The sequence below is a fragment of the Pseudomyrmex gracilis genome, unplaced genomic scaffold (genome assembly GCF_002006095.1).
Source record: "Pseudomyrmex gracilis isolate BER0280 unplaced genomic scaffold, ASM200609v1 scaffold_45, whole genome shotgun sequence".
Classification (NCBI taxonomy): Eukaryota; Metazoa; Arthropoda; class Insecta; order Hymenoptera; family Formicidae; genus Pseudomyrmex; species Pseudomyrmex gracilis.
In genome coordinates this window covers 816,258-841,243 of record NW_018020629.1, presented here as the reverse complement: position 1 = coordinate 841,243, position 24,986 = coordinate 816,258, and the positions used below count along the sequence as shown (strand labels likewise).

General features: G+C 38.1%; 3 protein-coding genes across 6 annotated transcripts; 2 read left to right on the top strand and 1 right to left on the bottom strand.

The window, feature by feature from the left end:
• Positions 1–1,948: 1,948 nt before the first annotated feature.
• On the top strand, positions 1,949–7,901 carry LOC109853203 (E3 ubiquitin-protein ligase HECW2). Of its 4 annotated transcripts, none has more exons than XM_020425084.1 (10): positions 1,949–2,131; positions 2,880–3,216; positions 3,312–4,297; positions 4,452–4,736; positions 4,830–5,028; positions 5,129–5,664; positions 5,792–6,129; positions 6,277–6,438; positions 6,544–7,503; positions 7,590–7,901. In XM_020425084.1, the coding sequence occupies exons 2-10, from the start codon at positions 2,898–2,900 to the stop codon at positions 7,699–7,701; spliced, it is 3,897 nt and encodes a 1,298-aa protein (XP_020280673.1). In that variant the 5' UTR covers positions 1,949–2,131; positions 2,880–2,897; the 3' UTR covers positions 7,702–7,901. The 4 variants fall into 4 exon arrangements, with proteins under 4 accessions (XP_020280673.1, XP_020280669.1, XP_020280672.1 ...); XM_020425080.1 differs by having other exon boundaries at positions 6,238–6,438; XM_020425083.1 differs by having other exon boundaries at positions 1,974–2,021; positions 6,238–6,438.
• Positions 7,875–18,298, bottom strand: LOC109853202 (cilia- and flagella-associated protein 44). The gene is made up of 26 exons (XM_020425079.1): positions 18,134–18,298; positions 17,807–17,969; positions 17,430–17,569; positions 17,035–17,329; positions 16,822–16,966; positions 16,516–16,712; positions 16,088–16,324; positions 15,821–16,002; positions 15,549–15,687; positions 15,189–15,462; positions 14,839–15,076; positions 14,472–14,739; positions 14,210–14,376; positions 13,887–14,105; positions 13,704–13,817; positions 13,351–13,594; positions 13,065–13,250; positions 12,757–12,954; positions 11,517–12,056; positions 11,254–11,425; positions 10,825–11,108; positions 10,527–10,723; positions 10,219–10,436; positions 10,002–10,144; positions 9,737–9,911; positions 7,875–9,586 (listed from the first exon to the last, which is right to left on the bottom strand). Exons 1-26 carry the CDS (start codon positions 18,283–18,285, stop codon positions 9,510–9,512), a joined length of 5,364 nt encoding a protein of 1,787 aa, XP_020280668.1. The 5' UTR covers positions 18,286–18,298; the 3' UTR covers positions 7,875–9,509.
• Positions 18,299–20,158: 1,860 nt separating this feature from the next.
• Positions 20,159–24,705, top strand: LOC109853278 (protein SPT2 homolog). The gene is made up of 7 exons (XM_020425210.1): positions 20,159–20,410; positions 20,607–20,750; positions 20,887–21,016; positions 22,765–22,925; positions 23,018–23,903; positions 23,999–24,217; positions 24,298–24,705. The coding sequence occupies exons 1-7, from the start codon at positions 20,357–20,359 to the stop codon at positions 24,390–24,392; spliced, it is 1,689 nt and encodes a 562-aa protein (XP_020280799.1). The 5' UTR covers positions 20,159–20,356; the 3' UTR covers positions 24,393–24,705.
• The last annotated feature ends 281 nt before the right edge of the window (positions 24,706–24,986 follow it).

The following is a 24,986-nucleotide window of genomic DNA, read 5'->3' as shown; positions in this document are numbered from 1 at the left end:
ATACACATTAAATCAAATAAGTAGTAACTTAGTAAATAAATTTGAGGTAAGATAAGTTCCGTCACGGTTCGTGCTTGCCTCCGTAACAATCGAAATGCTGCAAATGCTTGGATTTTTAAATAGAAAAAAATAATGCAACTTATATATATATATAAAAAAAAAAAAAAAAAAAAACACAAAACAAAACTACGTGTTTAATATTGAGATATATGATTTATATAGAAAGAGTCTGTGAAGAGATACCACATTTATTAAATAAATATCTCAAAAACATTTCATAAAAAAAAGACGAATGTGTTTAAAGAGTAAATATGTTTGAGAGAAAACTTTTACTTCTCGCGCCTCTGTATGTGGTACGTTATTTCTGTCTGCTTGTACCGTGAGTTTGACCATATATAGCCGTATACGGCGTTCGGGGGAAAAAAGAGAGAGAGAGAGAGAGAGAGAGAGAGAGAGAGAGAGAAAGCTATATATTCAGTATATAAATCTGTTTTAAAAAATCTTCAATGAAAATATCAATACTTATATACTTTTATACCGTTTACCACATACATACATGTATTTGTATGCTCACCAGAAATTAGAAAAGAAAATCTCTTCTCTTAATTTTTATTGTCTACTTCTATTATACAAAGAAAGACAAATATAGATTCAAAGGGGGGGAAAGAGAAAAAGAGAGATAAAGATACGTGTATAGAAATTCTACAAGTGCAAACAAACGTAAATAAATAGTTTTACCTCAAATTATGTTATGTTAATTATGTTACGTTCGAGATATATAAAAAAAAAAAAAATTGACAAGGAAGTGTTTACGGGATCGTTCAAAAGCCTATCTAAGAACTTGTAGAGCTATTGCTCGCGTACAGAACTAATGTCGGAATTTTGATTTTTTGAAACTGCTGTGTCACCTCCCTTCAAAGATTCAAAGTTGAAAAATAAGTGTTTGAAGACTCAAACTCTTTTCTACACGCGCGAACAATAATTTCTACAATTCCTGATGGTTTTTAGAACGATTTTTATAAAGATGGCTTTTAAACATTTTTGTTTTTTTTACTTTGAAATGGTATTTACTTTACGAATTTTCTTACGATCTCAATGCAATTTTTCTACATTTTACAGATTTGTTGTGCGGAAAAACATATCTGAATAAAGATGAACATATCTCTTTGCACGAAGTGTTATTAACATGTGTATGTTTCGTCTAATTTTTACGCAGATTGTAAATAATGTGTTTTGCATATTTTCGCCGATTCGGAGTAGATTTATCCGACAGCAAAGCGGATGTAGCACGGATTCAAACCGAAAGAACTTTACGTAAAGTGGATGTCGGATTAGGGTGCAATTCGTGATTCGCGGGCTATAAAGGCAGAGCCCATACGTCATTCGAAGACCATATAGTTCATGTAAGGCTAGTATTACCAGAGAGAAGCCTGAGAGCGGCCAGGTCCATAAGAAAATGTGTACTCACTTTTTCACCCTGTAAGCCAGCGCACATGTCCACAAGTGGTACACATTGGAACTACGCAGCCAGTCCACGAGCGACATGTCGGTGCGCTATGTCCACAACGTGCGGTTCTATTCTGTGCACGAGTTTAAATGGTCACTTTCTTTAAGTGTGTGTGAGTATATTCGAGAGCGTGAATTTGATTTTTTTTGAAATTTAAAATTTCAAACGACCAACCATTGGCCGAAGCGCCTAGCGCACACGGACACGGCTGTCGCCTGTGTGCGTATCCCCTCCACTTGCTGTTGCATGCTTACTGAGTCTCCGATCTGGCATCTATGACCGACATGTCGCTCGTGGACTGGCTGCGTAGTTCCAATGTGCACCACCTGTGGACATGTGCGCTGACTTACAGGGTGAATTAGTGATTACACATTTTCTTATGGGCCTTGCCGCTCTCAGGTTTCTCTCTGATGTCTACTGTCATATACATTTGTGTCACTACGTAGAGAGGCAAAATCACTAGTGCGTATAGTCTGCTACGTTCGCTGTCAAAATTAACTGTTCACGCGTACACGTATGTAATGAATTAAGAGAAAGATCAAACGCACGGCGCATAAATGAGACGATGCTGCATATGAAACCGATGTTCGGAATGTTTTGTTGCGTTATTTATTAAAACTCCAGGTATCAGTGTGATCGAGTAACCTTCAATATGCACTGTAGATGTGTCTCTCTCTCTTTCTCTCTCTGTCTCTTTTTAAACGGAAAGAAAAAAATGTTTTTTTTTTTTTTTTTTTTTAATCTCATTTTGCGCACATACGCACGAATCAGATAATGTTAAATTCTTTCGTCGCGTCACGCTTCAACTAAAAATCATTTGTTGAACGACAGTTCGTTATTATAGCAGTTTGGTACTCTCGGAGGAATTCCTCCAGATTGATCTGGCCTCGTTCGATATTCATCGTTAATTCGATCTCTCACATTTCTACGTGCATATGTTATTAATTGTGTACACGACCGAACACGCACGAATTTCGCAAACAACGTCAATTTGCGAAGTTGTGTATATATGGAGTTAAAAAAAAAAAAAAAAAAAACGGGAGGGAACTCCTTACACTCCGTGCGCAAACTGTCACGAAAGGGTTAAATGTTGTTTAAAAAACTTCGGTTTATATAAAGAGAAAAGATTGGATATACCCAGTAACGTTTCCGAGTCCGTAAGAAAATTTTCAACATATTTAATTCGCATAATTTTTTTAGCGCATTTAATTTGCACACTAACTGCTCTAAAATTTAATTATCTTCTTTATACACTACATGTGTCACATCTTATATATATATTTAATATTATACTTGATATTTGATATAACAAAGTGTCTCTGACGAAGTAAGTTCTTCTGACCTCTTTCCGTCTCTTATCTATACTTTATAGGATATATTTCACATCTGAATGCAATTATGCGTTGAAAAGATGCCATCCGAAACAAATGCTATGTCCAAGCAGGAAGAGGACACAGAGAAATCCAATGAGCAGTCCGTTAATCTAATGACTTTAAATTCGACAAATCAAGAGTCGAATTTGGCCGCAAAACACATAGATTCTCACTTGTCAAACACCAACAAATGTGACGAAGTACGCGCGTCAGATCTAAGAACAAAATTCTTCTACGCAACCGGTTGCGATGCGGTTTCTTCTTCAAGCGGTTGCTCCGTGACCACGAATAATTTGCTGCAAGCAGAGAGTTTGTGTCTGCAAGACGAAACAGCAGGTAATGCCGATTTTGCAAAAGTTTTCTTGCTTATATTTTACAAAGTAAAAAAAAATGTGTTGTAAAACTTCAATTTTTTGTTTTATTTATTTCAGACTCAAAACTCGATAACGAAACTATACTAGAAGAAAGAACGTCGGAAGATACATCGAGATTAGATAAGCAAATTGAAGCGAGCAATAAGGATGACGCAGATACGTGCAATGATACAGTACAAAATTCCAACCACAGATCGCTTCCTCTCGCCCATAGAAATCTCTCCAGAAAGAACTGCTTGTTGACGCAAAATATTTCCGAAATTTGTCACGCCTCGTCAGAATTAACAGCAAACAACACCCTAGACAAAGTAGTTCACGATTGCGAGAAACGAAATAGTATTACAGACGCGGAAAACTGCAAAGAGCGTAAACCAAATACAGGAAATTTGTGTAACAACAACGGTGATCTTGCATCGAACGTCAAGCATAAATCGGTGCGGGAGGCATTATTGAAAAACAACGATCCCGTTTCGTCAAATCACAGCGGTCTTGCGAATATATCGTTAATAAAATCGTCCAGCGACAATGACAAAGATTCGAACAAAGATCCGGATATCAATTTGTCAACAGAAAACAAATCAACATTTCTGTCCGAAGACTCGTCGAGTGCTTCAACCTCGGTACATTGTACCGACGAGACTGATAACGCGAAAGGACCTTTAAATCTATTAGACAATAATAACAAAAATTCACTTGAAATTGCGGATGACAAAAACGAGTCGTTTGTCTCGTCCGAATCTATTTGTAAGATGTCAACGTTGCAAGACGCGGGATGCAGCAGCTCTTCCTCGCGTTACAGTGATACCGCTAGTACAAGTAAGCCATTTAAACTGCCAATTTTAGAAAAGATACCGAAAACCGTTCACCCGCCCGATGTCGAGGAGAACGCGGTTGCGCTCTTAGAGCCGTCGTACGCCAGACAAGACCAATTAGAGGAAGTTCGTTGCCTAGATCTGGAGCCTCGTTCGTCGAACAGCAGCGAGGAAAGTAATTCGGACATCGAGTCTCAGCAAGCGAGTACAAGTCACAGCGATATGAAAAAAGTGAGTAAGTTCCGTATTTTTTATATTTCACTAAAACGTAACACATTTTTCTTTCGACATCTTACAAATTAAAAATGTAAAACAGTTAAAAATGTTAACTTTGCGAAATCGAGAGAGATCGCGAGACAAAACTTTTTTTTCTGCGTGACCACAGAGACAGTGCAGACCTAATGGAGTTATAGCGAAGGAGGGAGATTATTATCAGCTTTGGCGCAGCACAGGCGGCCGCACGTCTCCCGAGTCTCTGTACGACACTCTTTATCCAACGCCGCCGCCGCTCCCACCGAGAGCGACGCATCGGCCGTTGCACAGAAGTAACGCTTTACCGAGCAGCGCGCCGGAATTACCTAAGCGACATCCTCAGAGACATCCCGCGCCGCTCCATCCCGAGGATTGCTTCGGATTCGAAATTGTAGACGTCGACGAAGCCAATCTTAGGGTTTGTGTTTCGTTAATTCGGTTATTACACATTTAATGTGCACCTACTTTCGCGAATCTCGATTGACACGCGCAGATTATCTTGACATTTCAGTTGAGAACAGCGGTTACCAAGAGCATCGCGTTACTAAGTTCGCCGAGATCGCACAGACAACGCGAGAGACCGGAACCGACGTTGCCTAATCAACTCGAGTGTCCGCCTACGCCTACGCATCGGCCAAAACCCTTGTGCCCGTTACCCATATGCCAAACGTCAAATGTACCTTTATCTTCGGAAGAACCTTTACCTCCGTGTAAGCAGAAATTAAACGAATTGGTTTGGCCACGCACTCGCTTTGTTTTGTTTAAATATTACTTTGTCACGTGTTTTGTTTTGTTTTGTTTTTTTTTCAGCATGGGAGGCGAGAATAGATAGTCACGGCCGAGTGTTTTATATAGATCACATCAATCGCACCACGACGTGGCAAAGACCCAACCTGACGACGCGCAACACCGGTTGCGATCTGCGTAGACAACAGCTAGACAGACGTTACCAAAGTGTGCGACGCACCATTTCGCGTCCCGATAATATAGATCGCGAGACGAGCAGCACAACGAACGGCAATCCCTTCGAGAGCACCGAGCGACCGAGCGAGCGAACGACCACCGACAGAAGCGAATCAGAACCGTTCGACATCACCACGATACCGCCAGTATTGTTTTTAACACGACCCGATTTCTTCACCGTGTTGCACACCAACGTGGACGCGATGGAACTGTACAATCGCAATCCAAGTTTGAAGCACATGATCAGCAGAGTGAGAAGAGATCCGATAGTTTTTCCGAGATACGAGCACAATAGAGACCTGGTTGCCTTAATTAATTTCTTCGCCGATCCGAGCAAAGAGTTGCCGAGAGGATACGAATCGAAGCTCGACAGAACAGGCAAAGTGAGTTTTCGAGGACTCTCGATATATTCGATCGTACGCGTGTGACTCGGGGGAGACAAAAAAAGAGAGAGAAAGATAGTTCGCTACCGAATGATACATTAATAATATATCGTGTTACAAATTTCAGAGATTCTTCATATGTCACGCGAGAAAGGCCACTTCCTTCATCGATCCTCGATTGCCAACCGAACCCGCGCATTCGCGAACAATGCTCGATGAAGCTCCCGTTCCGCCACCCAGGCCGCAGCAATCGCCCGTGACTGCCACTCCCGACATACCGGTAGCTTACAACGACAAAGTAGTCGCTTTTCTACGTCAGCCTAATATAATCGACATTCTGAAGGAGAGAAGTTACTCGATAGCACAGAATACCGTGCTGCGGGAGAAAATTAATACCATAAGAGTCGAAGGAACGACAGCGTTGCAGAGACTGAGTCACGACGTCCCTCTGGCATTATTGCTGAGGTACATAGAAAAGAAATAGATAATATTTAAAATATACGTGTTTTTAAATGTAATCTCTACACACATATATATGACACTACGTTAATAATATTGTGCCATTGTTTACAGTTTATTCGAACAAGAAATAATGTCGTATGTACCTGGTAGTATCGGTAGATCCCCGCTTGGCAGTCCACACGCATCGCCTGGGCTTACAAGGGCTTCTGCCAGAGCGCCAGCGCCGCACAGGAGGGACTTCGAAGCTAAACTTCGAACGTTTTACCGAAAGTTGGAGAGTAAAGGTTACGGACAGGGACCGGGCAAATTGAAGTACGTTTCACTCGTGTCACACACAAGTGTAAAATATCATTTTTATGTATACAGGAAAACAAAATTATTTATCGTATCGTCTTTTTTTGCTAATTATCTGTGCAGGTTGCATATTAGAAGAGAACATTTGCTTGAAGACGCTTTTACACGAATAATGGCCGCGTCGAAGAAGGATCTGCAGAAAGGAAAATTAGTGGTAATCTTCGATCACGAAGAGGGATTGGATTACGGCGGACCGTCTCGAGAATTTTTCTTTCATTTGTCGCGCGAACTATTCAATCCTTATTACGGACTGTTCGAATATTCGGCTAATGATACTTACACGGTGCAAATATCGCCGATGTCGGCTTTTGTGGACAACTACAACGACTGGTTTAGATTTTCCGGCAGAGTTCTGGGCCTGGCGTTGGTGCACCAGTACTTGCTTGACGCGTTCTTCACGAGGCCATTTTACAAAGCGCTTCTGAGGATACCGGCGAGTTTGAGCGACCTGGAGAGCTTGGATCAGGAGTTTCATCAGAGTTTGATGTGGATAAAGGAGAAGGACATAAGTATCGAACCGTTGGAACTGACCTTCTCGGTGACGGAAGAACTGCTGGGTCGAGTCGCCGAGCGCGAGCTGAAACCAGGCGGAAGAAACATCCCCGTCACCGAGAAGAACAAGAAGGAGTATCTCGAGAAAGTGGTGCGCTGGCGTCTCGAACGCGGCGTAGCGGAACAGACGGATTCATTAGTGCGCGGTTTTTACGAGGTGGTGGACGCGCGACTGGTGTCCGTCTTCGATGCTCGTGAATTGGAACTTGTTATCGCGGGCGCGGCCGAGATCGATCTCAACGATTGGCGAACGCACACCGAATACAGAAGCGGCTATCACGACGCGCATCCGGTTGTGGAGTGGTTCTGGAGTAGCATAAGCCGATTCACTAACGAGCAACGTTTGCGACTGTTGCAATTCGTGACCGGCACCTCGAGCATTCCGTACGAGGGATTCGCAGCCTTGCGGGGATCCACGGGACCGAGAAAGTTCTGCATCGAGAAATGGGGAAGACCGAACAGCTTACCGAGGTATCTTCTCCGTCCGTTTGATAAACGCTTGTTGTCGCGCATTTGTCGTTTTTATACACGCATTGCACCGTCGCCGCTTGTTTCAGGGCGCACACGTGTTTCAATCGCCTGGATCTTCCGCCGTATCCTACGCCCGAGATTTTATACGAGAAGCTGTTGCTGGCTGTTGAGGAAACGAACACATTCGGCATAGAATGAAGCGTCGAGTTTTCGAATTCCGATTACAGAGAGTTCGTACAATCGATAGAGAATTTTGACGAATCGTGCTGAGGAAAATAGAAGATTTTATACCGATCTCCGCCAAGCCTGTGCAATTTTTATGACAATGCAATTTGTCTCGCTCGGACAACAAAATTTATGGTTTCGAGTGGTTTTTTTTTTTTTTTTTTTTTAATCCCGAAAAAAAGAACGGTGTATTCTTTACTCGGTGTAAAAAACCACGTACAAGTAATTTAGATATTTCTCTTTCTTGAAACTTGCATGATTCCACGCGGTTCGCTAACTGTAGACGTTCGCACTTGTTGACGCAGTTGTTGAATGCACACACTTAGAAACTTCGCAATTAAATCTCAGATCTACCTATCTTTTCCGTGTTTTTCTTTTTCGGAATAGCGCGCAGCTGTGATCTTTCTTAAAAAATTGATTTCTTTCTTTCCATTTTTCGAAACTTGAGAATTTATTCGTAATTGTCGGAATCTCGTTTTAAAATCGTAAATATTGGTAAGAATAACTTTAAAGATTACTACGCTTTTTCTCAAAAAAAGAAAAAAGAAATTGAAAGAGAGAGAGAGAGAGAGGGAGAGAGAGAGAGAGAGAGAGAGAGAGAGAGAGAATGAGAGAATGAGAAAGAGAGAAAGAGAGAGACTGTGTATGAGTGCGCGCGTACGCTTCAAAAGAAATTAACTTACATTTCAAAGAAATGATACACTATTACCACTAATTCTAATAACGTGCTATTATTATACATCCTACGATTACTATTTTTATTATCGATAATAATTATTGTTTTTTTTTTTTTTTTTTTGTATTTTATATTCGAATCTCGATGTACTCGACAATTTTGCAACGGGTCGGCATCTACATCTCTACTCTATTCAAATTTCTATTAATTATATAACAATAACCAAGTGCTTCTTTCTGCAGCAATCACGCATCTGCATTTTTACACGCCTTTCGCGTTAACGTTTCACTTCGAAATGAGAAGAAACGTAACGTAAGATTCGAGTGTTAAACCGTTGTTTAAACACATCGTGAACTATTATTACGAACCATCACCTGTTTTTTTTCTAGTCTAGTGAGTGGAAAATTTTACGTGCAGCTACTAATGTTTTCTTAATTAATAATATTTTTAACATTAAGTATTTTTAACATTCCGAAGATTATTATTATTAATATTATTATTATTATTATTATAGTCATGTTCAAAGAGTTTATGAGCGCAAATATTGGGCGCGAAGGACAGGTATTGCCTCTATAAGTTTTCGAAAAGGCTTACTTACGAAGGAAAACACTTTTCTCTGGTTTCCATCTTCTTGCTTAATAGCCCGAGTTATAACAGAGAGATACGTGTGGATTCTTCGAAAAAACTTTTGCACACGGGATGACAAACGCGTTTAAGGAATACGTGTCGCGCGCGCGAAGGATATAGACTTATTACGATGCCTTTTTATTACGCGAAAATACGTTATTATTTATTATTATATATAATATATATATATATATATACATATATATATATTAGATCGTTCTTTATATATATACATTGCAAATGAGATGCATGTATTTGTAATGTTATGTATTTGTACAGCTGTCATCCATAGTTGTTATATGTAAGTGAAAAAAAAATAAAATGCAAAATGAAATGGAAAAAAACGCGTATGATCTTAATCAATTATAATAAGCTAACATTATCTCTCTACTCTTTTTTGTAAAATATAATATCGTACTTGTTATTTAACGTTTCGTCGTCATTCCCCTCGCACGTTTTCTTTTGAAGATTTGATTCTTCACATTTTTATCGCGTTTTCAACTTCGACGTTCCGCCAATCTTGATTGAAATTTTCCTCGCTCTGAGACTCGATATCTAAGTCGCACAGAAAAATTATTTATAATATAATTAATAATTTTAATTGTTATTATACATAGACTTTTTTCTATTTTAATACACTCTTGAGCAAAAACTCTTTGCGAATTCTCGGATCTCTAAAAAATCCTCTGCTAATTTTATCACTACCTTTGTCACTCCTACGCATCATTGCCATGCACTGTGTCGGATGTATTTTTGTTTTCAATCTAAGATTCTTTATGTCATTCATAAACAACTGTTTTTGCCGTATTTGACGTTTGAGAATTTTTTCCAACTTTGTTATATCACTCTTGTATGTTTCCTCGAACTGCGTCATTTCTTCCTGCGAACAAAACAACAGTGATATTCGCACAACGAGAAGAATAGATATTTGACAATTACACGTGTTTAATTAAATTTATTATGTACGTACATCTGACACGATGCGTTGCTTTGACAATTTTTTCAGTTTTGATTGTTCCTCCACTAAAATTGTCAAGAAGCTCAACTTTTGCGTGTGTTCGCGAATCAGTTTGTTGAACACGTTCAATTCTTCCGAGTAGCTCTCTTTAGCCTCTGCAATAAATAAATGAGATGGCGTAAAATTCTAAGGACATTTTTTTATAGCGAATTTTACTTATAATACTTGCGTTTTATTTGCTTGGCGAAATACTTGGTCGCGTCACTCAAGCTGACTTTGATGTCGTGCACCATTCGGCGGATTATCGTTTCGTACAATTCGTTCAATGATATACTCTGACCGAATTTGATCATTATCATCGACTTTATTTCGTTCTTCAGAGTTTTATTTTTAGCGCGCATTTGATTACGATCGAGTTTGATTCTCTGCAGATGCGCTCGCGCGTTTCTGCAAAATCACACATTTAACTTAGATCCTTCTCATTGTTAAATTGTTTATAGGATTTCACATTAGATAAAAAAAAATTGATTTTCGTACTTATGCTGAACGCGCAATTCGAGTGTCTCTTCCTGCAACTCTTGTATTCTCGAATATAATTTGGACAATTGCGCTTTGTCGAATACAACGCAATCTTGTATCTTGGGTGGAATCTCGAACTCGTCGAAATATTGCAGTTGATGCAGCTTCATCACCACCGTCACGTCTACGTCATTTAACTCTTTTTGTTTCTTGAGCTGTTGTTAAACAGAGAATAAACAAACAAATGATATATTTATACAAAAATTACATACAAATTCAGTTAATTTTGCATCAATATTGCAAACAAAATTATTACCATAAAGATTCTCAAATCATCCTCGGTCTTTTTCAAATCGATCTCTGTAACTTTCAGCTTCTTCGTAAATGTCTGAAGTTCCTTTTGAAGAATTTCCACAACCCGTTGTAAATCTTTGATCTGATGTTCGCACGAGTATCGATTTTCTCTCATCGTAAACGCCAATTTGTACAATTCCTCGTCGCATCCCGACGGACATACATTTTCATCAAAATAGATCAGTTCAAGTTCCTTGCTATCGACACTCTCTGTCTCATCCGTTTCAGTTGTTGTGGTGGTAGTTTCTAAAACAAACACGATCATTGATACACTTTGACTTTTTTTTGTGTGCTGATAACAACAGACACAATAAATTTTTCAAATTTATATTATAAAAAATAATCGCTTTCTTTCTCGCTCGATGAGGACTAACTGAAGCGTCACACTCACCGTCGTCCTCCTTCACTTCCTTGTATTTCTTCTTGAATATTTTACATAAAAAATTACGGAATCTATTATCGCCTATCTTGCTCATATACTCAGAGAAGATGTCTTTGATCTGATTACGTAATTTTGTAATTTCTTTAGTTTTAACATCCATTTTATCGGTGACTGTTTGCAACTGAAAGATCAATAATCGCATCGTTCACAAGTAATTCTTCTTTTTGCGCGTAATTGAATATAAAGATCGGTAAAAACTGATCGAGATTAACCTTCTGTTTCACCGTCTCGACCTCTTCCAATTTATTATCGAGTTGATCTTGCAAATTCTTCTCCGTTGTTTCGTACTTTTTCAAAATAACATATTCCTGACGAAGTGTCAACAAGAACAAATTGATGCTGACGCATTCGGAAACGATGTTCAATCTTTCGTGCTGCAACTGATCCAACTTTTTGTCCAAATTCTCGCAACTGGTTTCTATGTGCCTCAGTATGCAATCCTGTTCGTAGATTTTGCGCAAAGCACGAGCGGTCTTCATCTCGCGTTCCCACGGGCTCTCGACGTCGTCCACATGTAACGGCGACGTCGTTACTTTTTTCTGTTCCGCGAGTCGGATTTCCAGCTTCTTTTCCGAACTGGAAAAGAACGAATTGGAAAAGAAATGTTCCGCGAACTTCTTGTCCAGAAGCAATATCTCGTATTCTTCGTCCGAACAAACGCCCGGCATCTGAATCGATTCCGGCAAAATCAACGATTGATCCTTTTCTTGCGATTCTTTGGCTCCGTCCGTTTTCCACGCGTCTTTATCAATCTGTGTACATATACGCACATAAAATGATAAAATACTTTCTCTTTAACAATTAGTGATAAACTGAGAATTTTTTTCTCGGGCTCTAAAAGTCTTTCCAACTAAATGAATATATATATTTGGTCATGAGAGCCGTTCGCAAGGTGTTGTGCGGAAATTATACGTATATATATATACATATATACGTGTTACGTGTAAATTTTTTAACACGTGAAATTCGAATTGTAATAACAATTCTAAAATTCATATAGGATGCTATAATTGCATCTCGTATATGAGAGATCCCAAATACCCCCCTACTTGAAATTAAATTTATATTGCGAAAAAAAACTCCTCGGCCAGGAGTCGAACCTGGAATCTCCGGCTTTCCGGGCCGTCGCCTTCCCTGTTAGGCCACCAAGGCACTTGGAGTTTGTCTCTTTCTTCAACGCTATAATTTAAAATTATAACGATGCTCTTTGACATCAAAATCCCATTAATAAAACGAACAACAGGAACAAAAGCTACTTATTGCGCTTGGAAATTTGAATACAAAAGAAACGTACAATATTTCGGACAGGCCGTGATCTTTTCGTTTGAAAATGTCCGGAGCATCATGTGTCATTGTATTCACACTAGTGGTTATTCTTGCTCTTATTGCAAAGAATTAAAGAAATTGCGCAGTTCTATTTTTTTTTTTTTTTTTAAATATTTCACTACGTACCGTCAGTTTTCTCTCGGGAAATTCTATATCGACGTTTGTTGTAGGAATAACCGGCAAAGGTTTCACGCTGTTTAACGGTATTTCAGCATGAATTTGTCCAAGAGTTTCTATCAAACGTTGAACTTTCGCCTGCAATTGTTCTTTCTCGGTTCTTACAGCTTTCAATCTTGCATTGAAACCTTCTTGCAGATAATAAAGCTATTTGTTGAAAGCGTTTCGTGAGAAAAAGTTACGAATCTTTTTTGCGTATTATAATAATAGAGAATCGTATGTGTACAAATTTGAAATAAGCTTCTATATACGCGAACCTTTTTCCGACAATTCAATATCTCCTTGTACTTCGAAGCAAGAGTGACCCGTTTTTCCGACAAGTCGAAAATCGGCGACGACTTGAGCTTGTAGTCACCGATGGTTCTCTTCGCTTCCTCGATGGCGAGCATATCTTCCGCGTGATTAACAGATATATCCGGCTTTTTGCTGTATATGGCTTTCCACTACATTGAAACAATACAAATTTTGTGATCGTTAAATTCAGTAAATAAAAACCTGTTTTCTTATTCTATAACAATCGTCGTTTGATGCAATCGCACTAACTTCTTTCTCGCGTTTCTCCAATCTCGTCTTTCTCAAAGCGTATTTACGCAACATTTGATTCAAACGAATCCTCGAGCTGCTCTCCGTGTCCTCGTAATCCACTCCTCTTAAAAACTCCGCGAGAGGTTGTCCCTTTATTTTCAATTCGGTTTCTTCTTCTGCATCTCTTTCTTCTTTCCTTGCCATTTCTTCTTGTTCTTCTTCTCTTTCTTGTTCGTAACTCAGAGTTTTATCGTTCGTCAATCTGTATTGATGATGTGTGACCACAAATAAAAACAATATCTTACAAATTCGAGTGTTTTTCTTTTTTATTTCAGTAAATATCGTTCAATCATACACATGACGAGTATCACCTCTTTCTTTGCTTATCGAATATGTGTAGAAATTTCAGCGAGTCGGTATGCAACAATGTGTCGTCAATGTCCAAGACACGTTGGCGCAGAGAATACACCATCTTATCCGGTTCCCTACAATCACGCAAAGAAGCTGTATCATTTTTATCGTCTTGCGCTTAGCACTTTGCAATTCTCACTTACGATATCTTGCAAACGGCAAACGGCAAGCACGTGATGGGTTTGATAAAGTGATCCACGAGTTTCTGCAGTCCCAGCTCACTTTTTTCGATTTTAAACGCCAGTTTCTCCCTGACCGCAGCCATTTCCGCGTCCAACTCCTTATTTAAATCGTCTGTGATTCTAGTATCCAATTCCAGTTCCTCGTGAGTCAGTCGATGAGAATCCGGTAGAGTTTTATTTCTAATAAAGATGTTAAAAAACAAAAAAACAAACATCGTCGCCATCTTCTTGTTTTAACGTTAATTAACAAATTTATCTAAATTTGACACAGAAGTGTTTTCAACCTCTCTATAATTTTGCTATAGTCCTCGCTTAGTTCCATCAACTTCTCCAAGGTCTGTTGTTTGCTCTGCTTCGCCGCTACAGCAACTCTGTCGCGTTCAGTTTGTTGAATCGTTTCTTCCAAAGTTGGATGATCAATTTCTTTGATATCTTCGACGCTAGTACGCGGCTGGAAACAATAATTATAGAAAATAATTTATTATAAAAACTTATAAAAGCACTCGCCACAGTTGCGCGTAATAAATAAAAATCAAACAAACGTACCAAAGATAAAGTTCCTCGAATCATTTCGAATTTAATCGCCTCGGGTGGCGTGTCATCATTCACCTCGTAAGAAAACAAGTTTCCATCGTGGCCGCACGTAAACAAAATTCTCTGATCGTAGCTGAGAACCATTTTCGGAATGTGACCGTTGTAATAATCGTGCATCGGAATTATCCAGTAATCCGAGAGATCTGTATGGTTGTTCGGCTTCCACTTGCAAACTCGTATCTCCCCGTGCTCCATTCCCAAAAACAAGTATCTTTCTTTACTGCAGCGACAAAATTAATTAAACTTGCGTTTCGCAAAGAAGTAAACGAATCGATTTTTGCGACTCGCTCGTATAATATAGTCAATCGTATGTTCTTACTACAACAGACAACTTCGTATTTCCACGTCATCGGCGTCGTGTATCATAACGCTTCTTGCGGGTTCTTGCCCGATAGTTTCGACGACTTCCGGACTCGGGTATTCGTACATGTATCCCGCGTCAAATCCCGCCATCGACAACCAAATAACATCGGGACCAATGTATTGTGCCATCAGGATCTTGTTCGGTGTTTCCGGTATGTATATTTCCGGCAACGGTTCGTCCTCTTCTACATCCACTATAATTTTATTATCGTCTCAGTGATTTTTATACTTCTATGTCTTGAATACATGCTGTTATTCTAAAAACCATTTAAACTAATTTTTTAAATACAATCTCGTGATAATTACTGAGAAACGTTTCCTCATCGACTTCCAATCCGGGACTCTCGGCCAGCAAATGGGCTATTTCTTCGCGCTTCTTCGCTAATTTCTCTTTCTTCTCTTTCTCCCGACTCGAGCGTATCAATTCCCTTCGAATAGCAGACTTCACGGAGTGAAATTTAAACGCTCTCGGCCGACATTGAACGAGTTCGTACGATGCGACGGTGTATAATTGCGGAGCACTTGGCAATGCAACTTCCACGCAATCTCCTCGCGAACATCCAATTAACAACGTGGTTTTCTATGTACGTTTTAATTAAGAGCAATTACAATTACGTCTATTTATTCGAAATAAAAAGTTGTAACAAGGAAGATAATTTTAGTTACACGTTGCGGTTTCCACGCGAAACACGTGACTTCCGAAGGAACTTTGACAAAGCCGATTGGCGTGATTGCGGGGTAGGTTTCTGTCACTGTGACAGCGAAACCAAATACAGTTGCGTCCTCGCTGCCAGTTACCAGCAAACTGAAATATTCTTACGTGGAAATTTACAATTCTGATAATAAAAGTAAAAAGTTTTTGATAATAATACTTTGTTAAAATTCAAAAATATATTTGATATTAAATAGTGTATGTTCATCACGTTTTCTAATGTCACCTGTACGAAGAGTTCAGAGACATCGCAGTTATTGCCATTTTGTGCGGTCTTATTACTTGAATCAGTCTAACGTAATCCCCGTTTATGTCATCGACAGCGTTTGCTTCCGATATCGCCGCAACGATCACACGAACGACACCGCTTCCGAAAGCGCAAACGAGCGTTGATCCCGTCGCTTCGATCTTGCAAATATGCAAAAAATATTTTACGCGAAGCAACTTTGAAACGAAGTGTGTGAAACATACAAATTCTAGAAGATCAGTTTACCTGGCATGGGAACCAAACGACTTGACTGCCAACGTCGTTGAATCTATGTGCTAGGATCAGCCTTTTTTCTGTGTAATTATAAATAAGTAGCTGTCCAGCTGCGCTAAGCGCGGCTACGAAAGGTCCCCATGTCGCACTAGCCATGTCGACTATGGCACCAGCGGAGCATGTAAATATTTTTCGCGACACCTGCTGCGCGGTGTCTAAATCTATCAACCAAATCCCGCCGTTTCCGTCCTAAAAAGAAAATCTACATCAGAAACAAATAATAATAAAAAAAAGGCTGTAAAATATTTAGAAAGTATTAAAGTTAAAAATAATTAATGTAAATCTTGTCTTCTATTTTTACATTAATTTTTTAATTAAAATATTGTATTGAAATCTATTCTCGTATGTTTAATATCGGTTACTATCAAATAATTACTTACTTGAACGTACCAAAGTGTACTTTCCGGATTGTTCGGTTCTCGCTTACGCATACACATGAGCATTGACTCGTACGCCTTGTCATTTTCGCTGATGTGATATTCGTAAATAGGCTGAATCTCCAGAAAACGTTCCTCATCGCGAACGTCCATTTGATCGATCGTTTCGTAAAACCATATTCGAATCCACCCATCCATACCTGCGCATTTGTCATATTTTTTTACAATATAAACCGAGAGAGAGTTTTCAATATTGCGTGTTGCAATTTTTGTGATAAAAAATTGTTGCGGTGCAAGAAAGCATTTTACCGAGCGATATGAGCTCTCCGTTTATGTACTCGAACTGTGTGATCGCTCTGTTGTGACACGGCTGGCGATTTTTCTTACACACTTCGAGAGTAATCAAACCCTCTTCCCATAGCAAAATGTTTCCCCACTCGCAGCCGGACACGATCTGAAATAGGGCACGTAATTTTGAACAATCAATCGAAGCGCTATGCTCTCAAACAAACAGCTATTTACTTTTCCGTCCGGCATGATGTATACACCGATAATGTCGGATATCTCCGTCTGACCGAATCTGCCGATCTCGCCCTTCAATTTGAGCCCGGTGAACGTATTCGAGATCTTCCAGAATTTTATGTGACCCGATCCGCTGGTCGCCAGATAGCCGGTCAGCGACGGTGATATTATGACGTTGTGCACGTCTCTGTTGTGAGATTTGCATTTCAACGCTATTTTCGATCTCTGCCAATCCCAGAGCACGATCGTGTAATCTGGTTCGCCTCCTTGTGACACCAACAGCGAGCCGTTTGTGCTGCAACAACAAAATGCGCACAAACTTTTTTGCAAACAAGTACAACGCGTGTACAATTTTTCACGTTCTTTTTGTCTTTCGCACGAGCAAGTTTTATCACCTGTAAGCTAAGTGGGAATAGCGTTTTAACGTGCCGTCGTGCAAAATTGTCACGATTTCCATTGAAGGCCATTTGTAGATAATTATCGGAGGGTTCTCGCCGTTCTCACCAACAGCGATATGATCAAATACAGGATTCTTCTAAATAAAAAGCAGAGAGAATAGATGATAGAAGATTGCATAGAATTTAAAAAACAAATATATATATATATATATATATATATATATAAATCTGTTATAATTGATGCAATCGACTTTTAAGACAAGTTTTTATTTTTATCTCTGAAAATCTCATTTTGCTAAACTTTTATATTTCCGCAATTTCCTCAAAACACAAGAGTACATCCTATTTTTATATTAATTAACAAACAAGAATACCGTCACGTGTCCAATCCCGCTACCAGTGCATCCTCTTCTGAACCACACGTTCCTCGTTGTAGTATTGAAAAAATGCAATATATTACCGGAAGCGAACAGGACAACATCCGGTTCTACCACGCAAAGATTGAAATACCTCTGACAGTCGTACGAAAACGAGTGACTTTTGTCGATCGATTATTTATAAGGAATTTAAAAGGTTTGTAAGTTTTTAAAATTATACACGAAACGCGATATCATCGTCAAATATACATATATATTGTTAAAAAAAAAAATACAACGTGAGAAAAATAATCGGCGTAAGAGATGCCGATCGGAAAAGGATACTGAAACTTCAGAATATTCAAAGGAACTGTTCCGTTCGACACGCGTCTTCCTTCGGACGTGTAGTTTCTCGAATCGTAAATCATTCTGTGCAAAATCTCTTTGTTATCCGCTTTTCCGTCTTTGTCATTCCGTGAATCTTCGTGTCCCTGCATTTTTTCTTCTAACGCTGTTTTTTTTTTTTTCGTTCCTGCTCGATCTGAAACGTCGCGCGATAAAAACTCAGCGCAAATATAACGCGACAACAATATGAACGAATGAAAAATCGTGTGATGTGTGCAACTTCAAGTACGTACGTACGTACGTTACTCAGTTTCCATAGATATTCCGAGATTTCTGTTTGTTCAATATGTCAAAAGTTTTCCCGCTAAAATGAAACACCGAAAAAAAAAAAACACTGTACGCGAATTTTGCGACAGTTTTCTCGATTTTTCTTCATTTATTTTTTCGGGTAATGGAATATATATTTGTAAAATAAAAGAAATGCGATTTGAAAAAAAACTGAAACGCGATCAATCGATCGATTTTGCAATTGCGCAGAAAAACTGGGTTTGAAATTAAATCAAACTTTGTGATTGGCTGATTTTAATCTCGTGATTTTATTCACGATTCTTAACGACGTCTCGTATATCAAACCTCCGTATATATCCAACAACTCGGATCGATTTCTCGCATTGTGAACACACACACAGTTTCACAGTGCTGCCACGTTGTTTCATCCATAGACGTATAATATATAGACCGCGCGTTTGGCTGAAAAGATGTCTTCAACGTTGAGAGAGACAACATACCTTGAATAGTAACTCTTTCTCTGTCTATCATTTTCCCCACTACTTCGCTAGACAAAGATGAGGCTACTATTCAACACCAGCTGTCTCTCTCTCAACGTTGAAGACATTGGGTGCGTTCAGACAACTCAACAGTTGCACAACGGTTGAGAGATAATCACTTCTGATTGGATCATACTTTTGGAACCGCAGCAGATTTTGAAGAATAGTCCTATCATAAGTGATGATCTCTCAACCGTTGAGTTGTCTGAACGCACCCATTTTCTTAATATGGCAAAGGTAGGGAACGCGCAGTCTATATAGGCTGCTTTCCTTTTAAGGGACACAAATCGACACAGATTAACACACTCGAGCACAGTTTGCCACAGTAAATGGAACGCGATATATACAGTGTGTGTACGAACAGTACAAACTTGTAATATACATAACTTAACCTTACAAAATTTTTCAAAATTTTCAAACGGTGTGGTCTTAACTTTTACAAATGTACATATCTATATATTATATTAAATATTTATATATATTTGTGTATATAAATATGTTTCTTAGTGTAAATATATTTTAAGATAAGAGTTTTATTTTAAAGATAAGATTTTATTATTATTTTTTGCCACTGATCCAACAGTGGCAAAAGTAGTAACGTGATATATTAAGGAAAATTAACAACAATGTTTAATATATGCAATGTTTACAATTCTGATCGTATATAAATATATGATCATATATGTAGAAATGCTTGAAGCTGCAATGGTGCAGATATATGCGTCAAAAGTACACTTGAACACACTCTGACTCTCCTCCCGAGAAGAGTCGAAGTGTGTCGATTGAGGTCGATCACAATTACAAATGGAAAGCGATGTGTGACGCTTTGTGTCGAATGTGTCGACTGTGTCTCCTAAAAGGAAAGCAGCCTATGGTTTCATCTATCTCGCAATTATATTGCTCGCAGAACGTTCCTAGGAAATAAACACGCGAGCCAATCAACGTGTCTCGCTTCCTCGTAAGTACGTATTTATTGGACGGCGTTCAGACAACACTGAACAACGTTGCACAACGGTTGAGAGATAATCACTTACGATTGGATCATGCTTTTGGAACCGCGGCAGATTTTGAAGAACAGTCCTATCATAAGTGACGATCTCTCAACCGTTGAGTTTTCTGAATGCAACGTAACCGTTATTTTCCGAAAAGCGAGCGTCGATTGGTCGCTTTTGTCGTCTCTTGCCCCTCTACGTGGCAACCATTTCCGCGTCCCGTGGTTAGAAGCCATCACTGCCATCGTTTCGCACTCAGTTGCCTTCGTGTTCTTCTGCAAAAATCTGTTACGGCAATCGCGGATTCTGTGACGACAATGTGCAATATCTTTCTGTGAGAAATACCTAGTCTTGTTTTACGTGCCTGTCGTAGTTTGTCGTGAGTTACGTTGATCGCGGACAAAATGGATTTTAGCGAATTGCTGGCTGTCGCGCAAGAGAACAAAGGTAAAAGCCAGGTAAGTTTGACGTGGTGGTTACTCCACGCAATCGGGTCTGCGAAAACTGAGTTTGTTCTAGATCATTCTAAGATATAATTTAGATACCTACGAATTCGAAATTTATTATCCGTATCTTTGCAACGACAAACGTAATCGCGGTCAAATCTCATTTCTCTCTCTTTTAACGTCACGAACTTGTTTTTTTTCCGCACAGTCCGCACCGTGTTATCAGACCAAATTCGCACCGCCCAAGAAAGAGGCGAAGCAGAAAGTTCTTTCCGCCAATATCAAAAAGTTTATAGCGAGAAGAGAAGAGGAGGAGAAACAAAAGCAGTTGGAAGAGAAACGAAAGAAGGAGGTAAGTGCGAGAAGAAACGAACACAGGACTACATTATCTGCAATTACATATGCGTGCAGATGCGATGTTTACGTCATGTAATATTTAAACATTCAGCAATATTTATTTATTAACGAGTTACTGGGTGTTTTTCCAGAATCTCTTATCTTTGCGAGATCACAAAGCTCAAAGTCGAATAAGTAAGCACTTGAAGGTGTGCAAAGCAGCCAACAAGGCAGTGATCGCAGATGCCATCGATACCGAAAATACAGCCATTACCATTGCAGGTAAATTTGATCTGAAGTATATACGTGTGCCAATATTATTCTATTAAGTAAATGTCAATTTTTTGCTTAGATGTTAATAAGACTAATAATAATTGAACTTTTTTTTCATGCAAGAACAGAAAAATTAAAAAGTGCTCAGTGGCACGATGAAAATCTCTTTAAAAAATTGGTTTTTTTTTTTCTAGCACAAAACAATTGAAATCTGAGAGAGATAGAGTGGTTAGGTTGTAAAAAAATATTTATCTTCTATTTTATACATACAATACTGTGTATTTTATATTAATGATGTAATTCTTGTACAATATCAAGCAGCTTTTTTTCTAAAACATATCTATGTAATCCATATCCATTAGACACATCAAGTCTCAAAACAAAAGTATAAAACTAAAGTTCCAAATACACAGACATCTGTTTACTATTATTTTTATTTAGTTACAGCTACATTTTTGCAACTTTGTTTTAAGTAAATTATTATGGAAATTTAGAAAATTTTACTACAGTTACGACATGGTAAGTAGATTTGTTATCATTTTAAAATAGTAAAATTTTCTATGCTTAAATCGCAAATTTGTAATAAATTGATAAGTAAAAAATTAACTGTTAGGTAACAAATAATAATAGTAAACATAAATTTTTTTTGGAGAACATTTAACTTTTTTTTTCTTAATTTTAAACTGGTAATCTCTAGAACTAGTATTCTGTGTGTTGCATGTGTGCATATGTGTACATTTGCATAAGATGCAACAAACAGTTTGCATGATATATATACATATATATATCGTTAGTTTGATTGATGAAAAATCTCTTATCCATAACGGGCAATATTTTCGCCCACAGGTTGTAATAAAAAAAAAAAAAAAAACAAGATACATTATTTATCCGTCATCCTGATGCTGAACAATTTCACGGATTTGCGCAGCGGAGGATTTTAAGACGTTAAGGTCAGCTATTTAAAACTCTTAGAGTTAATCTGAAAAATATACTCTTAAGTGTGGAATCTGTACTATACTGATTTCTGCACTCTTTTGAGTAAATTTGACAGAGGAAGAGATAGTGAGATTAATTCAAATTTGATAGAGATTAAATTTTTTTAATACAAAAATTTTTGAGTAATTATATTAGACTACATCTGTGAATTTTAGTCAAAGTGACAGACATTGACAATGTGCTGAAAGGAAAGTTGTTTTAAGTTACATTTCTTTTATTAATGCAAGTCATGCACATGAACGAAGCTTCATTATCATATCACGATCATCTTTTGTGTGCTAATTAAAAAACAATGTATACTTAAAACAATGTATAATTAAAGATGTAAATCTTTTCTTAGTAAACTTACTTCCTCAATACATATTCTCTAATACATTTATTATTCAAACTATTTTCTCAAAAACTTTCGATATGATATAAATATTTGTGCAATTTTACACTCTGTTTTTCATTCGGTACCAAATCTTATTTTACTGATGTGTAATAATTATTACCTACTCTTTACTGATTTACTTGTATTTTTCTCAATTACTTTTGTATACAACACTCCTTCATACTATTACCAATTTTTGAATAATTCAACTGTAAAATTATTTTGATGCTTTATATTTGGAACTTTATTTTTATATAATTGTGAAGTGATACGTTTTACTGACTGGTCAAAATATTCCTTCAAAATATATTTGTATATACTATATGTTGCAACAATTTTTAATTATATACATATGTGTACTTATAAATATTATTTATTACTTATTCAGGTCCTTCTCAACCTGATGAAGATGACTACGGATACGAATCGCAGTCGTCTCTTTTGTATTACCAGCAGTTAATGAACAAATATAATAGTCAACCTCCAGAGAAATCTATTTTTAATAATAACAATGAAAAAAGAACAATAAAGGATATTGCATCTACAAAGGTAAGATAATATTTTCAGTGAATTAAGTAAGAAAAAAATATATATACGAAAAAATATAATATGTAAATTTTGCTTTTGTGTGGCATTTACAGGATAGAGTGAAACAAGCTTTAAAACAGCAGGAGCTCGAGGAAACCAGCGGAGAGAGACGGAAAAGAAAATCATCGTCCAGTGCGAATGTAAAAGAGGTTGAGAATGAAAAAACGGAAAAAAGTGTTGAGAAGAGCAAAGAAGAAATAAAAGATGAAAATCCTAAAGTGAAGAAAAAAGCCGCGCCGCCAACTTTGTCCTTCTCAGAACTTTTGAAAATCGCGGAGAAGAAACAGCACGAGCCTGTAATGGTGGAGGTTAAACCGAAAGTCGAAGAGGAACGGCCGATGACGAAGCGCCAAAAGAAAGAATACATACAGGAAAAGGAGAGGAGGGAGCAGAAGGAGAAGAGGGAGAAAAGGGAGTTGGAAGCGAATAGATCGAGCGCTACGAGCGCATCTAGCACGCCCAACAAACCACAAGTGAACAAATCTCTTAAACCCACTGAAAAATCCGTAATCTCAAATTCAATTTTGAAAAAAAGTTTGTCCACGATGGGACCGGCTGTCTCGAAGAAGTCCAGTGAGCATAGCGCGGAAAAATTGAGTAAATCCACAATCGAGAATGAATTGTTGGAGGAACGGAAGAAGTTGGAAGCTGAGAAGAAACAACTTGAAGAGATGCGACGCTTTATCGAGGAGGAGAAAAGAAAATTGGAGCAAAATAAAAGCAAACAGGAAGATGTGAGATCCTCTAATAATAAGATACCGGTCAAATCCAAACCTGCGGACAAGCCCACGCTTAAAAATGGTAAACCATCACGGCAACTTCCGCCTGCGGATTTGAAGCCGCCGTTAGCTAACGTCAAACCGAAACAATTCCCACCGGCCGATCTCAGGTCTGCGAAATCGAAGCCGCTTGTTAAAAAGCCGCCTGTATCCATTAAACGTAAGTTTATTTGCGAATTGTATAAAAAAAGCTCAATTGTGAGGATAGTATAGATAAGCAAATTCGATATCACACGTGAAATTTTATTTTATCAGGACGGATTTATGATGAAGACGAAGAAGACTCGGACTTGGACGGTTTCATCGTCAAAGAACCGGATGAGGATATATGCAGGGAACATGTTAGCAAGTTTATTAGTGAAATATTCAACTATGACAAATCCCACTATGATGACGAACAAGAAGAAGATGACGTTGCTATGGAGAGTAATTTTGAGCAACAGATGAAAGAAGAATTCACATCTGCCAAATTTGGTATGCATGATATATATTGCAAGCGTTGAATTTATGTTTGGAGTAGTTTTTATTGAAAAAAAAAAAATCTATTCTTGTAGGATACATGGAAGATCTAGCAGACATAGAAATGGAAAAGCAGAGAAAGGCTTTGATAAAGAAGAGAAAAGCTTTGATAAAGAAGATGAAAAAATAATGTACATAATGTTTTATATGTAAAATACAATCGACTCCTTTATAACAAGGGAAATCGTGCGTTCTGTATTATAACTCTCTTTTACACAATCGGTTTTTCGTGTCAAAACAAGACGTCTTTGCTAACAAAGACGAGAACCAACTTCGGCAATAGCAAGACGCAAGCCAGTTACTATTCCAATTATACATATTTAACTTCACGCCGCACTGGAGTTCATTGTATTCGCTGTAGACGTACAGCATGTGTATTTATACATATTTATATGTGTTAATGTTTTAACTTTTTGATATATATTATTGAACATTATACAAATCGTAAGAATATAAAATATATTGGAAAATATATTGAATATATATATTGTATATAAATCGCGTAAGAATGTTGAAAGAGTATTGCGTTTTTTTTTTTCATCTCTCGCTTGTAATACGATGAGAATTTGGGCGTTCTCACTACTTCTTCTTTTATATGGCTCACTCCCCTGCGAGAGAGGAGCAAACGCCAGTCTATAGATATACATTCTCAGAACGAATGTGGGAGGGGGGGATGTGCAGTTTTTACCTACTACCACGCGATCACGGCCGTCTTTCACAGTGG

What these genes read in the sequence shown, in the direction of transcription:
- LOC109853203 (XM_020425080.1), top strand. Translation starts at nt 2,898, where the DNA reads ATGCAATTATGCGTTGAAAAGATGCCATCCGAAACAAATGCTATGTCC. An exon ending in TCTGCAAGACGAAACAGCAG is followed by an intron (nt 3,217 to 3,311) that starts GTAATGCCGATT and finishes TATTTATTTCAG; the next exon opens with ACTCAAAACTCGATAACGAA. An exon ending in GGAAGAACCTTTACCTCCGT is followed by an intron (nt 5,029 to 5,128) that starts GTAAGCAGAAAT and finishes TTTTTTTTTCAG; the next exon opens with CATGGGAGGCGAGAATAGAT.
- LOC109853202 (XM_020425079.1), bottom strand. Translation starts at nt 18,285, where the DNA reads ATGCAGGGACACGAAGATTCACGGAATGACAAAGACGGAAAAGCGGAT. An exon ending in TTGAATATTCTGAAGTTTCA is followed by an intron (nt 17,970 to 18,133) that starts GTATCCTTTTCC and finishes GATCGACAAAAG; the next exon opens with TCACTCGTTTTCGTACGACT. An exon ending in TCGCGTGGAAACCGCAACGT is followed by an intron (nt 15,463 to 15,548) that starts GTAACTAAAATT and finishes AAACGTACATAG; the next exon opens with AAAACCACGTTGTTAATTGG.
- LOC109853278 (XM_020425210.1), top strand. Translation starts at nt 20,357, where the DNA reads ATGGATTTTAGCGAATTGCTGGCTGTCGCGCAAGAGAACAAAGGTAAA. An exon ending in AGAACAAAGGTAAAAGCCAG is followed by an intron (nt 20,411 to 20,606) that starts GTAAGTTTGACG and finishes TTTTCCGCACAG; the next exon opens with TCCGCACCGTGTTATCAGAC. An exon ending in TACAGCCATTACCATTGCAG is followed by an intron (nt 21,017 to 22,764) that starts GTAAATTTGATC and finishes TTACTTATTCAG; the next exon opens with GTCCTTCTCAACCTGATGAA.